Genomic DNA, 13,357 nt, shown 5'->3' on the forward strand with positions numbered 1-13,357 from the left:
ACTTGCCGGTTGGATATTAGCTGCTAACAATGTACCGAGAGGTTGTTACCATGGTAATCATCATGGGTGAATGTGCATGTCACATTTCTTACTATTGGACCCTCAGGTTTTACAGTACATAGTTTTAATTTATTCATTAATTTGTCTTTAATTTTTAAATGTAATCTGCATATAATTTGCAGCTTTAAAAGCTCCATTTGCTGCTCCTTGCCCTAGGGTCCAACAGCCCTTGCTAAGGGAGAATTTGAAGAGATAGTTGGTCCAGTTCCTTGACAGTCTTCCCTCTGGACTCTGCATTCACTGGGGACCCGTATCCATTAGGAGCAGGTTGAGAGTTCTAGTTCTGACCAAAATACAGGCAGTGGGACCTCATGTGGTGGATGCGGGCCCAGCTAATCTCCCCGCTTGGCGCTCCGTCCCGTGGCTTGGCCATCTCTCCGGAGCCCGGCTTCCCCATTGGCGCCGTCCCCCGTTAATCCGGATTAACGTCCCGCTGCACCATCTCGTACACGCCGGGCTTGTCGGGGACAGGCCGAGAGGCGAAACTGCAAATTGGATATTGACGTCTGCTGAAGAGAGGATCAGAAATAAGATGGATGTGCAAGGGGGCAGGGTGATTAATGGGCAGAGGACAGGCTATGTGATCAAAAGGTCAGAGGTCACGTTGTCACGCCCATAATAATGATTCTGTACATTAAAAAAAATGTTTTCTCTTTACCAGCAACTATGTGACCCAAATGGGATTTTTCTTGTTTTTCTATCTATGTATAAAAATGATAAAAAATATTATTGATGAAAATGATTGGCATGCTGTCTGGCACGGCAAGAAATCCTGCTTTTTGAAACAGGTTCCTGGTATCTGTAAATGACTTTCCGAATGCCTGTACTGGGACGTGGTTAACTTGCTTGTGACATCTTTCCCGGCTACGACTTCCAGCCTTCGAGGTAAATGGAATGTAGCATCAGCGGCATGGAGACTCTCCAGGCCTTTCCTTGGGTCCGTGTGGGAATTGTTGTTTCTTGAAGCAGACGTTCATCTATCCATATAAATTTGCAGCACAGCTCAGTTGACTGTAAGTCGAGGCATCACAAGCTCCAGCTGCAGGCTACATGGGAAAAGGGCTAATGAATGGATCTGACGTTAGGCTAGTTTTCCGTCAAAAGAATCCTGAGGCCTCAGCGCTCCGCACCATCCATGCCGGGTCGTGGGACAGTGGGGCCGAGCGACGGCAGCTGTGGGTCCTGTGCCGACCCCAAACCCCCCCCGAAATACACCCACACAGACCCCATCCCATCAAGGGCATGATGGCTCAGCTTGCTCAATGAACCCCTCCTGTCTGTCACACAGCCATCGTTTGCAAACCATGGTGTGAAAACAGGGGACCCCTCCCAGGAATCCAGCCCTTGTTGATGGAGGCTGGGGGAGGGAGGCTTGTAATAATTTTGCACCTCCACGGTGCCCCCCCCCCCCACCCCCAACCCCGTCTGTCGCATCCCTGCCAGCTCCCACGTCTGCCATCTGCGGTGCCGTCTGCGCAGTGCTGTCTGCGCAGTGCTGTCTGGGAAATCGCACGGGTCGGGGGGGGGTTGAAGGCAGAGGTGGAAATGAGGTGGGGGGAAGCGGCCAGTTCCGAAGTGTTCTGAGAAATATACGGCCCGACCCCCAAAAGAGGTGGGCAGAATTTTTTAGCTTGGGGGGATGATTATGTCACCAGTTCTGACATTTCTCTGCAATGCGTTATAGACAATATCACAACTCAAGAAGTTCTAAAGCAGAACAGAGAATGATAGCAGCATGTCCCTCTGTGCTCGCTGAGCAGGGAAGCACGTGGTACACGGGGTTTGTTAGAATGGTAGTGGCATTTCTGAGCTCGGATCTTTCCCATGAGTGAGTTACAGCGTCCCCTGCAGGGGCTGATTTTCCCGGCAGCATTTACGCTCTTTGGTGTAGATGTCAAAGTTAAGAGACTTCAGCGTTTATTGTCATGCCCACAGTAAACAGTCCCTCACACTATGCAATGAAAATATTGTACCGTATGTCCTTCCATCTCCGCGTACACACAAAAAAGGGGTAAATTGAAGTGCTTACAGTAAGACAATAAATATGAGTATAAACATGTCAACACTGTGGAATGTAAACATATGAAAATGTGAACAATGTACAGATTGAGAGCGATGAGGGTTTAGCTAACTGGCCTGTCCTGCGTCTCGCTTTATTGCAGCAGATTTAGACGTGTGCGGAGCGTGCAGCAGCCCATGTGCACCGTAACATGCTAACAGTGCTTTTCTTCTTCTTCGTCTTCCAGGGAGCTGAACGGCAACAACCTCACCCGCATCACCAAGAGCGATCTTTCCGGCCTGAAATACATCCGTGTCCTGTGAGTAGCCTTTAGACTGGGGGCTAGGGGGGCCTCATAAACCAGGGGGAGGGGGGGGGTGGGCACGCAGCGGATGAGTCATTAAACCGCCTCTTACCCGCTAGGGCTCCAGCGCTCAGCGGGAATCCACTCGGGGGCTTTTGTCTGCGCGGGTCCGCTCTGTCAGGGAGGAGTTGAGCGCCTCCAGTCCATTAGCGCGCGGTTTGTGAGGCCACTCAGCCGTCCGCCATGGTGCTTAGTCAGGCCCAGGTCAGCCGGCACGTCCGCGGGGGGGGTGCAAAATGTGGAAACAGCGCGATAATCCAGTCGGCTCGCCGAGGCAATTTTCCCGAGACGTGAGACCCTGAAGACCCTCCCCCCGGCCTGTTTGCCCCCCCCTCCGTTTTGCACCCGTCTGCTTTTATGCGGCTACCTGTGAGCCTGTGAGCAGCGAGATGGGAGTGGTACTTCACACGGGGCACCGAAGACTCCATCCAGGTTTATCTGGCCGTAAAAATCTCAGCCACCCCCCCCCCCCCCTCCCCCCGCTGCCTCCCCTGGTTGTTAACATGATTAACATGGCAAAACACAGGCTGGAAGGAAGGAGGCCGCTTCTGGTTTCAGAGCATCTGTGAATCAGCCCCCCTGCCCACCCCCACCTTTCACCTCTGAACTGAGGGGGAGGGGGATCTGTCTGCACTGCTGTTGTTTCGAGGCGGGTTATACACAGTCCGGCCATGCCTGCTGAAAGATTCAGATGATAAATAGCCTTAGTCCAGTTCATACGATTTATGGCCCTCTGGATTTTTTTTTTGTCCTTGAGGAGAAAATGTCAGATGTTACACAAAGGCTTGAGCAAAGTTCACTTGGTTCTTCTGCTTAAGCTGGTTGACCCACGATTTCGCACCTCAGAGGCAACATGCTCCGGACCAGCTGTCTGCTTTTCGTAAAAATATTTTTCGGAAGCCACTGATACGCGTAACGTAACGTAATGTGATTTTTTTTTTATTGCGGAATGGGTTGCAGACGACAACAGAAGTAAACAATGTAACAAAGGAGACACAGATGATCTGTACCGTCATTCTTTGAAGAATGAGACTCGTCCGCTTTCCCGAGCTTTCAGTTATGACCGCGTCAGCTTTTTTCTAGATAACGGAATTGAAAAATGAATTGAATTCATCCATTTTCCGATCGCTTATCCAGTAGAGGGTTTGGGGGAAGGGCTTGGAGCCTGTTCTGGGGAGCTCATGGGAACAGTGGTTGTCAGTCCGTCTCAGCGCGCGCACACACACACAAACAAACACTGTCAGCAATTTCGAGATGCCATTTGATCTGATTACATGTTTTTAGACTGTGGGAGGAAATCGGAGTACGCAGAGGAACGCTGCATGACACGGAGAGGGCATACGAATTCCACACACACCAGAGGAAGTGCAATTCAAACCAGAAACCCTGTAGATCTGAGATATTCTGACTACTCCTGTGAATCTCAAATTAACTCATTGAATGTCCGTAAGGTGCCATTTGGCTGCCAATCTTAGGGTGGTCAGGGTTGACTGGTTTTAAAGTTGAAATACTTGATTTATAAATATCAATAAACCCTCTCCAAGGTAGTGGTGCTTTTGTTTATCGCTTCTCTGTGTTGTCTAATTTTTCGTCTTGTGTGATTTGTTTAGGCTGCCCCTGTGAGATCTGTTTACCCTCAGTAGCCGCAGTTGTTTTGAACATGGCGGTCGGCCCACTCCGCGTCTGAGCACTACAGTACCAGCGACCCCTCCCATGGCCCTCAGTTTCACTCTTTGACCCTTGACCCTTGAATCTTAACCGACCACCAGACCACACGCCTCCCAAAGCACGCAGCTCCAGAAAGACGCTTTTCTGTCTTGTCTACCATCATGTCTCCTTGGATCCCTCCCCGGACCCCTGACCACCCCCCCCCCCCCCACAAACCACATTATGAGCTGAACCTTTAGCCCCCAGTTAAGCATTGCCAGGGACCACCCAGGCTACAACCCCCCCCCCCCCCAAACTTCCTCCCCAGCGTCATCACTGATTATTATTTTGTTTTCTTGGCTCTGTCCTGCAGGCAGCTGATGGAGAACCGGATCAGCACCATCGAACGCGGCGCCTTCGATGACATGAAGGAGCTGGAGAGGCTGTGAGTGTTTCTGTCGGACAATCACCGGTGCCATGACAAAAAAAATATGTATATACATGGTCAGACAGCTGTGGACGAGTGCAAGCACCCTCACAGCTTAGGGTGCATTACGGAGATCTCCGAAACAGCTTCTCTTAGAAAGCAACGTGAACACACGCACAATCGGAGCTGTATTCGAACCCACAACACTGGGGGCACGAAGTCACTGAGCTGCTGAGCAACCCTAAAATCAGTATGTTCTATTTGCTATTTAGATGTAGTTACTACTTGATTCTCTTGAGTAATATTTTTTTAGCGTTTGTGATGTTGGATTCTAAGCGGTATAGTAGGAATTTCTCCCCTGTCCTCTCCTCAATATTAAGTACTTGGTACTTGGTACTGGTTACTCACTGGAAACCTGTACTGGATGCAGAACTTTTCCCCAAGTTTGACTCATTGACAGCTTATGCATGTCATACACAGTACTTGCCGATAGTCTTGAGACGCTTGCTTAACTCAGTAAAAACATTAATTTATCGGTTTCCTAATAAAAATTACTCTATTCATTTGTATTCGAAAAGTATGTATCACATTAGAAACAACTAATAGTTTTATGCATTCATCCATTTTCCAAACCGCTTATCCTACTGGGTCGCGGTGGTCCGGAGCCTATCCCGGAAGCAATGGGCACAAGGCAGGGAACAACCCCGGATGGGGGGCCAGCCCATCGCAGGGCACACTCACACACCATTCACACACACATGCACTTCTATGGGCAATTATTTCAAGTAGTAATAAATTGAAACCCAAATTATAGCTCTGAAAGAGCTTTTCTGAGTTAAAAGGTTCATTCTTTGGGTGCTTTTTAGTTAGTAACACGTTTGCAATAATATAAAACACCAAATATTTGTGTTTCGTATTTGGGAGCTAATGACTACAATTGCAATTTATAGCAAAATGGCAAGAACCGAATGAATCAATCAAAAAAATTGACACTTGATTAAAAGAATATGTCTTTGCAGATGATGTGTGCAGATATGATAAACTTTGCTTATCAATGTACTTAAAATTGCAACATTTTTGCAGAATTAAGCATGCATACCAAGACTTTCTGTGAGCATTAATTTCATGCTCACTTTCTGTGAGCGCTGTTGGGACCTCACTCATACATGAAATAAATTCTAATGTAATGTATTACACTAAAATATGAGTAAAATTGCGACCCACTCATTAAAGTGTGAATAGAAAACATTAACCTGCTCCACATCTAATATGCATTTCAGTTAGAAACTGGTGAATTAGCGGTTGGAGTTTCTTTAACCTTAAGAAAGGCATTGCGATCGGGTCCAGTTAAGGCAGGGCTAGTAAGCGTAAGGTCTTCGGGCATTGATCTACCCGGGTGTGAACGTCCCTTGTTGTGGTTAATGACATCCACACTGCCGGGACAGAGTCAAATCCTGCTTAGATGATGCTGAGGTTTGTGATCCGTCATCGTCGATGGGCCCAGATCGATAGCCAGTTAATTACACATCTGCTCCCAGTGCGGGGGCTTAAAGATCTGGTACTGAGCATACTGTCTGGAGTGGAGCTGGAATTAGGGGCAATCTGCTCCTTAATTTGGTTAAACCTCTCAAGTGCTGGTTCCAGGTGACCTCCAGCAGTAACCTGAAATTACCAGCTAACTGCTTAGCTAATGGTTTTTATCCAAAGTGATTCTTAACTTTTCCCATTCGTGCAGTTTGACATTATTCCGCAGTAATTGAAGCTAAGTACTTTGATGAGGGTTAATGAAACAGGATTCCTTGGGGACTTGACCCACCAACCTCCAGGTCCTTCCTTTAATGACCATGCCGCTTGGAGCTCTGTTAAATTGCGATTTCCCTTTTTTTCCCATTTTGAATCCTCGGGATTCGTAATTGTCCATTGTCTACAGAACGCAATGTATATTGTAGTTGGAAGTAAATGAATGATGTCATGCATTGAGGACACTAGGTCAGTAAAATGTCTCGTGAAATGTCCTCCTGCCTCTGATGAGAGTGTGTGTCTCCCACGCTAGGCGGCTGAACCGAAACCAGCTCCAGCAGTTCCCCGAACTGCTCTTCCAGAAGAATCCAGCCCTCTCGCGCCTGTGAGTTGCCACCCCAACTGTTTTATTAAATCGCCGTCTTTTGCAACCTCTGTCACACCTGCCGAGTCGGGTTGTATGCTGGTCGCCTCATTGTGACTATATGACCGTTACCATCACTGTTCTCACTATTTTCACTATCGGATAAGAATATGCGGCGTGCAAATCCTGAGGTTAACAAGCAGCTGTTCCACTCAATAAACAAATTACTAGTTTCCTTCTCCTTTTATTCCAGAAGAGAGAGCATTAGTAAGTTCAACAGATGTTGTTTTGGATCGTAAAAATGCCTCATTGTTTTGGGGTCTCCTTTTGCCTGTGGTTTGTGTGGAGATTCCCTTTGCTCTCCTGCAGTGAGGTCGTACAGTGTTTCACCACGTTTAACCTGCCAAGCGACACGGCGCTCCTCGCCAGGTCACGAGGCAGCGGCTTTCATGGTGAACCTCTGGCACTGCTGTGCGCCGGCCGGCCGTCCACTAGGTGCACGTCGGTTGTTATTTTGCAAAAATGCGGGTGAGACCCATCACAGTCGGCGCATTCCGATCCGTCCGCAGAAAGCGTAACCTGCGATTTTCCCGCGCCTCCTCTGCCGCCGTTCAGACGCTCCTGCCTTCTCAAACCCCCCCCAATAAGCCTGTGGGCTTTGCTCCTCCTTCGGGGGAGCACCTTGTGTTGAGTTCCTCCTCTCAGAACCTTGTAAGCTTTCCTGTTCCAATTGTTCCGGGATAGTTTCAAAAGACAATAAGGAGCGACAGCAGCAGCGCCGTCATCACCCGGCCCCGGGCGTCCCAGTTTGGGTTACCTCTGTGGGGAGAGACTGGAAATGCAGGGAAATGGAAAAGTCATCTCTCCCCCCAACACTTCCTGAGCCCCACACTGCCCCCTCCCCATGTGTATTCTCTCTCCCCTCACGCTCCTTAATTTCGTTACCTCCATGAATAACTTTATATATATATATATATATATATATATAATATAGCAGGCCGTTCTCAAGGAAGGCTTCTCGCCAGTTTTTTGGGCAATCTCGCCCGTCTCCATGGTAACTGTCCAACCAAGGCTTCCTGACGGCTTCTTGAGCCTTTTCAGCTGGGGGGGGGGAGGTTGTATTGTGCATGTCGCCATAGCTTGTGCTGGGCAATAGGACCACCTGTTTTGTGGAGGCTTGGCTGAGGAAACCTCGACGCCGTCGATCAATGTGCTCCATTAGCTACCTGCTCATACTCGCAAGCTCCCCTCCTCTCCTGGGAAACTGCAGCTCGCCGGCGCCCTCAAAGGGCCTTTGTTGGCCGGGTCGCTCGGCCGCGGTACGCACGCTCACTCGGAGATGCCACCGCTTTTGCAGAAACTAGATCCCGATTGTGTTTGTGATGCTAAAAAGGCCCCTCCCCCAAGACGTTAGACCACAATAATATGGTTTGGGTGTGGTGGGGAGGAGGATGCAAGGCGGGGCCAACTGGCCTCATTTGTATCTCAACACTAAAAATAGGATCACAGAGTGTTTTTTTTTGCAGTTTATCATAAGAACTCCAGCTCTGAAAGTCATTTCTTGAGAATGGGGCATTGTGGGTAGCGGAGTGATGTAATTACGCATCCGTTTCCTACTTGTCGAACATGCTTGCAGACAGCGGGGATCCCAGAGGATGGCTTGCTTTTGCTTTTGTTTCTACGCTAAGTGCTCACTGGGGCTTGTTAAGGTCTTGTTTTAAACCGTCTTAGCAGGAGGGTTTAGTGCTCGGCCCGTGGCCCTGGGGTGGGATTCCGGCCCAGATGTTTTCCTTCACAAGCGGTGGTAATTGGGTCCCTTCTCTCGTTTTTACTGTCTTTCGGCTCAAAGCGCCCCGTGTCGTAAAGGTGCTCGAGGGAGACTCCAGACTCCCTGCGTTTGTTGCGGACGGGACCAGGTGCCCCCCCACCCCCCGAGAGCAGAGGTCTCCTTGGTAAAAGGCCGGGCGACTTGAGTGAGAGGTGAACCCAAGTCCCGCCTCATCGCTGTCTTCGCCAGCTTGGTCATTAGCCCATCTCGTTACCAGGCTGCACCGGGAGGGCCGCCACGGCAACAGCGGGAAGTGCTCGTTATCCGCGGGAACTTCATCTTGTTTGTCTTTTCTTTTCTTTTTCTTTTTTCTTGCTGTTTTGCTCTCTGCCGGCTGGATTTTGGGGCTCGGTGGCGGCCCCTGCCAGTGTGCCGTGCGAGCCGGGATGGGCTACCCGCTACCCACTAATGAGGGCCGTGCAGCGGCCGTTGCCGCTCGCTGGAATGCCGTAAAGCTTGGGAACAAAGTGGAGGTATGCGGCAGGACCGGATGGGGGGGTAGAATGGGGGGGCTTAGTCCTAATTTACGACACCCCTTCGCATACCTTCCCCCGACACACTCTGAAAAGAGTAGCCCCCCGTAATCTCGTCTTGTGACTTCATCATCAAAGCTGGGCTTGGTGTGGTGGGGGGCTACCAGACGCCCCCTAGGGGAGCAACATCTGGCGGGAAGGGAATAGTTTCCATAATCCCACATCCCGAAAGGCTCAGCCTGTTGATTGGGCGGGAGAGAAGGCGAGCAGATCTGGGCTGTGCCAGGACCAGGCGGCTGCTGCACGGGGGCACACGGGCGGGGGGAGTTAGCGCCGTCTGTGTGGCCCGGGAGGGGGGCACGGGCGAGGGGGGGGAGGGGCAGAGAACGCAGGGCCTTATGCTCTACGGTCTGGCAAGGAAGCAGATAGACAAACACAGGCGGTGAAGGGAGCCTGACAAAAGCAAGGCGTGACGCCCCTGCGGCGCCCCCTTCAGGGAAGGAGACAAATGACAGACCCCCGTGCCACATGGATTACAGCATTTTCAAGTTATTTTTCGGAGATAAAAGGGCTGATTGTGTTGTTCCTGTACCAGTCGGTCTGCGAATGGGCTTTTTTTTTATTCATGAGCGTCTCTTAAACCAGATTTGTTCCTGATGTTTTCACACGTATGTCATCTAACGTCCTGCATGCTGTAACTTATCTAAAAAGATTCTCTGTTGGTCAGCGGACCTCCCCGTATGACAGTTCCCTTCAGGTCAGCTGACCTCCATACGACGTTCTCCGTGGGTCAGCTGACCTCCCGATGTGACAGTTCCCTGCAGGTTAGCTGACTTCCATATGACGTTCCCTGCAGGTTAGCTGACCTCCATACGACGTTCTCCGTGGGTCAGCTGACCTCCCAGTATGACGGTTCCCTGCAGGTCAGCTGACCTCCATACGACGTTCTCCGTGGGTCAGCTGACCTCCCGATATGACGGTTCCCTGCAGGTCAGCTGACCTCCATACGACGTTCACCGTGGGTCAGCTGACCTCCCGATATGACGGTTCCCTGCAGGTCAGCTGACCTCCATACGACGTTCACCGTGGGTCAGCTGACCTCCATACAACGTTCTCCGTGGGTCAGCTGACCTCCCGATATGACGGTTCCCTGCAGGTCAGCTGACCTCCATACGACGTTCCTCGTGGGTCAGTGGATGTTCTACACGGGTTGGCTGACTCCCCTTTGCTGTCCATTTATGCAGATTTTTTCCCTGCTGTCTGCCTTGGATCTTCTCAATTTGCCCAATCATACTTGCCCACATTCACTCTGCTCAGCTTTGGCGTGTTGTTCAGTAAAGCACATTAGCTGGACCACATTTGCAGTTAATCAAATACAATCACAGTGACTTTGCTCCCATTTGTTCCCTACCGTCTTTTCTTGGGGGGGGGGGGTTGAATTCAAGTCTAGGTTGCCGTAGCAACAAGGAGTGGCTGTTGGAGGTGCAGGGTTTGGGGCGACATAGTGAATTCTTATTGCTGTCAGCGATCAGTCATTTTGGGCTTTGATTTGAGAAAAGGCTGCGAAGGAGGTGGCAGGGGAGGAGGTGGCGGAGGCGTGGGAGGAGGTGGCGGAGGCGTGGGAGGAGGTGGCAGGGGCGTGGGAGGTCATTGGTAAGGGGAGTAATTACTGGGGACTCATAGGTCTGTTCCTCTTTAGGGGTCAGTGCTGAGGGAGGGAGGTGCAGCATGAGTGTGTCTGCATGTGTGTAATCGTTAACTAAAGCTCTGAGATGAGGCGGTGGTGTCCCTCTTGCACACACACACACCAGTGGGTCTTACATTCGCTCGCACATGCATCACCGTGCAGAGAAGCAGCCGCCGTATATATAGGCTGCCCTGTGCACATGCTCGCACTTGGCATTAAACCACAGACACGCTCTGTGGTTTGCCGTCCAGCCTGGAGTGACAGGTTAATTAAAGCCGGACCCAGCTGCTTCCCAAGGAGAGTGTCGGAAGGTGAGTTTCACCCTCCGCTTGGCCTTGGCTCTGCCCCTTAGAGGCAGGATGAGGGACACTGACACCAGCAGCCCAAACTGCACAGGCAGCCTTATCGATGAGCTCCGCCCCCTCACCCGGCCCCTCCCCTTAGAGGCAGGATGAGGGACACTGACACCAGCAGCCCAAACTGCACAGGTGGCCTTATCGATGAGCTCCGCCCCCTCACCCGGCCCCTCCCCTTAGAGGCAGGATGAGGGACACTGACACCAGCAGCCCAAACTGCACAGGTGGCCTTATCAATGAGCTCCGCCCCCTCACCCAGCCCGGCCCCTCCCCTTAGAGGCAGGATGAGGGACACTGACACCAGCAGCCCAAACTGCACAGGCTTATTGATGAGATTTATTTTCACCCCCCTCCCTTCAGCACTGTGCCTAAGTGGGTCAGCACCATGTGCCTGTGATTGAAAGGGTACTGGTTCAAATCCCAGGGTTGACAGGTTCACTGTAGGGACCTTGAGGAAGACCCATAGCCCCCAATTGTTACTGGCTTGACTCTGTTTTCTCAAAATGTCACTTTGATTAAAAGAGTCTGCTAAGTGAATCAGTAATGTACATGAATCGGCGATCTCCCACGTCTTCAGCCAAGCAGCGTCTTCTCCTTCTCATGGTTTTACACGACGGCCTGCCCCATCACTGGGCATCACATCAGTCCTCAGGAGCTCCCCGCCTTCAGGATTGGTTTAGTTCCAGTGACAGGTGCCCCATTCACAGCAGAGGTAATGTAGCATTTAGGGATGTGGTTTCAGAACTCAAAGGTTGTGGTGTCAAATCCCAGCAGCTTCCCTGTTACACCACCTTTGATACATAAACGGAGCTTTTCCGGAAAGACATCACGCTGGATAAATCGGTTAATCTGTGAGTGGTTGAGATGAAGGCATCTTGATGTCAGAGTAAAGGGAGGCAGGTGAGACACATGTCTTCTCAGCCCTGTACATGGTGGCGAGCGTCCCTGGAGGGAGCTGACAAAAGCACTTTGCTCGAGGTGCGCCCTGCAGGTTGTTGATTGTGAATGGGTCGCTGTGCCTTCCTCCCTTGGCCTCCTACTGCCTTTATAGAGGCAGCCAGTCTGAGCTGCTTAAAAATGTGTTTTATAGGTTGTCCTTGGCTTTTTTTACACTGCAAGAGAAACCGGAACACAGTAATAAAACTAAAACCATCTGAAGAAAGTGGAAGTCAGATGGAGGTTGATTTAAAAGCCACACCGTCATTATTAGCAAAGGGGAATGGATGGAGACACACAAGGACTTTAATAACCGTAGCAGGTCCGGGATGGGTGGGAATCCTGCCTTTGATTGGTAGAATGCCCCCTCCCCCCAAAGGGGCGGGGCCTGCTTTGGCTTCGCAGCGAAATGATTCACCATTAAACCTGTCAGTCACTTGGCATGACGTTGATGCCCCAGAATGCCGCAGCCTCCTCATCCATGAATCCCAGAGGAAGCCTGTCTCCCAGATAGATCTGCCAACAACGAGAGGTCCAGGTGGTCGGTCCTCTTCCATTTCCATTAGAGAGACGTCTGCCTTTGTGTCCCAGCTGTCAGCTTGGGCAGCCGGGGAAATTCGTTTCCCACTCATGAGCTGACGGCAAATTGCGACATTGGGACGCATTTGCATCTCGGTGGCTGGGTCGCCGGCGATGCTGGTGGCTCCTCCCCCTGGAGGAGCTCTGCCCGCTGGGCCCCAGCTGGAGATTCTGGGCAGCCCCTGTCTGCCTTTCTGTTCTCCCACATGCTTCCTAGGCAGTGGATGGCGGAGCGGGAGTTTGACCTCTCCTGGGCAGGAAGTGATGTCACATTGCTTGGCCTCATGTCACATGACCCTCGTAGACGTTTCCTGTGGGTCTGTTCGGAGCCCATGTGGCAAGCTTCACCACCGACACCGTCTGTCTCAGACAAAATGACTTGCTATGTTGACGCCCCATCAGGAGGTGGCGCCCTAGGCAGCCGCCTATGTCACCTAATGGGTTGACCGGCCCTAGCTCTGGTGTGTCTGTCTGTGCACCATGTCTGACCAAGTCTTGGTGCCGTTTGTGCCGAAAGACAGACGTTTTTTTTTCTCAGCCGGGTCGGGGTTGGATCCATCCATCTTTCGCGATCAAATACACGCTGAAACTGAAGTGGGGACTTAGAGAGCTGCCTCGAGGAGCACCCCCACCATGCCCGCCTCTGCTGTGCGGCGAGGTGACAGTCAGCGTTCGCGTCTTCGCCTTTCAGGAAGGGAAACAGGCGGCCGTCTCAAGGATGGCTCTACCTACCTAGTCGTGAACCTCAGTTCGTGTTTCTCTCAAAGTGTTTCCCCTCCACTTTATGGACTCTTTTTGACTGCGAGAGAAGATCGGGTCTGTGCACCCCTCCCACCACTTGGTTCTGCCCAGACCTGAGGGAGGTAAACAGTATATATTTGTTTTGGCATCTTAGAG

General features: G+C 51.1%; 1 protein-coding gene across 2 annotated transcripts in view; it reads left to right on the forward strand.

Annotated features, from left to right (window-relative positions):
• The window catches only part of slit1b (slit homolog 1b (Drosophila)), an 81,760-nt gene that overhangs the window by 8,134 nt on the left and 60,269 nt on the right, over positions 1-13,357 (forward strand). For both annotated transcript variants that reach the window (XM_048987868.1, XM_048987869.1), the window contains exons 2-4: positions 2,307-2,378; positions 4,444-4,515; positions 6,551-6,622. In XM_048987868.1, the coding sequence (XP_048843825.1) occupies positions 2,307-2,378; positions 4,444-4,515; positions 6,551-6,622 (216 nt within the window). The remainder of the gene's footprint in view (positions 1-2,306; positions 2,379-4,443; positions 4,516-6,550; positions 6,623-13,357) is intronic.

This window comes from Brienomyrus brachyistius, chromosome 20 (genome assembly GCF_023856365.1).
Source record: "Brienomyrus brachyistius isolate T26 chromosome 20, BBRACH_0.4, whole genome shotgun sequence".
NCBI classification, from domain to species: Eukaryota; Metazoa; Chordata; class Actinopteri; order Osteoglossiformes; family Mormyridae; genus Brienomyrus; species Brienomyrus brachyistius.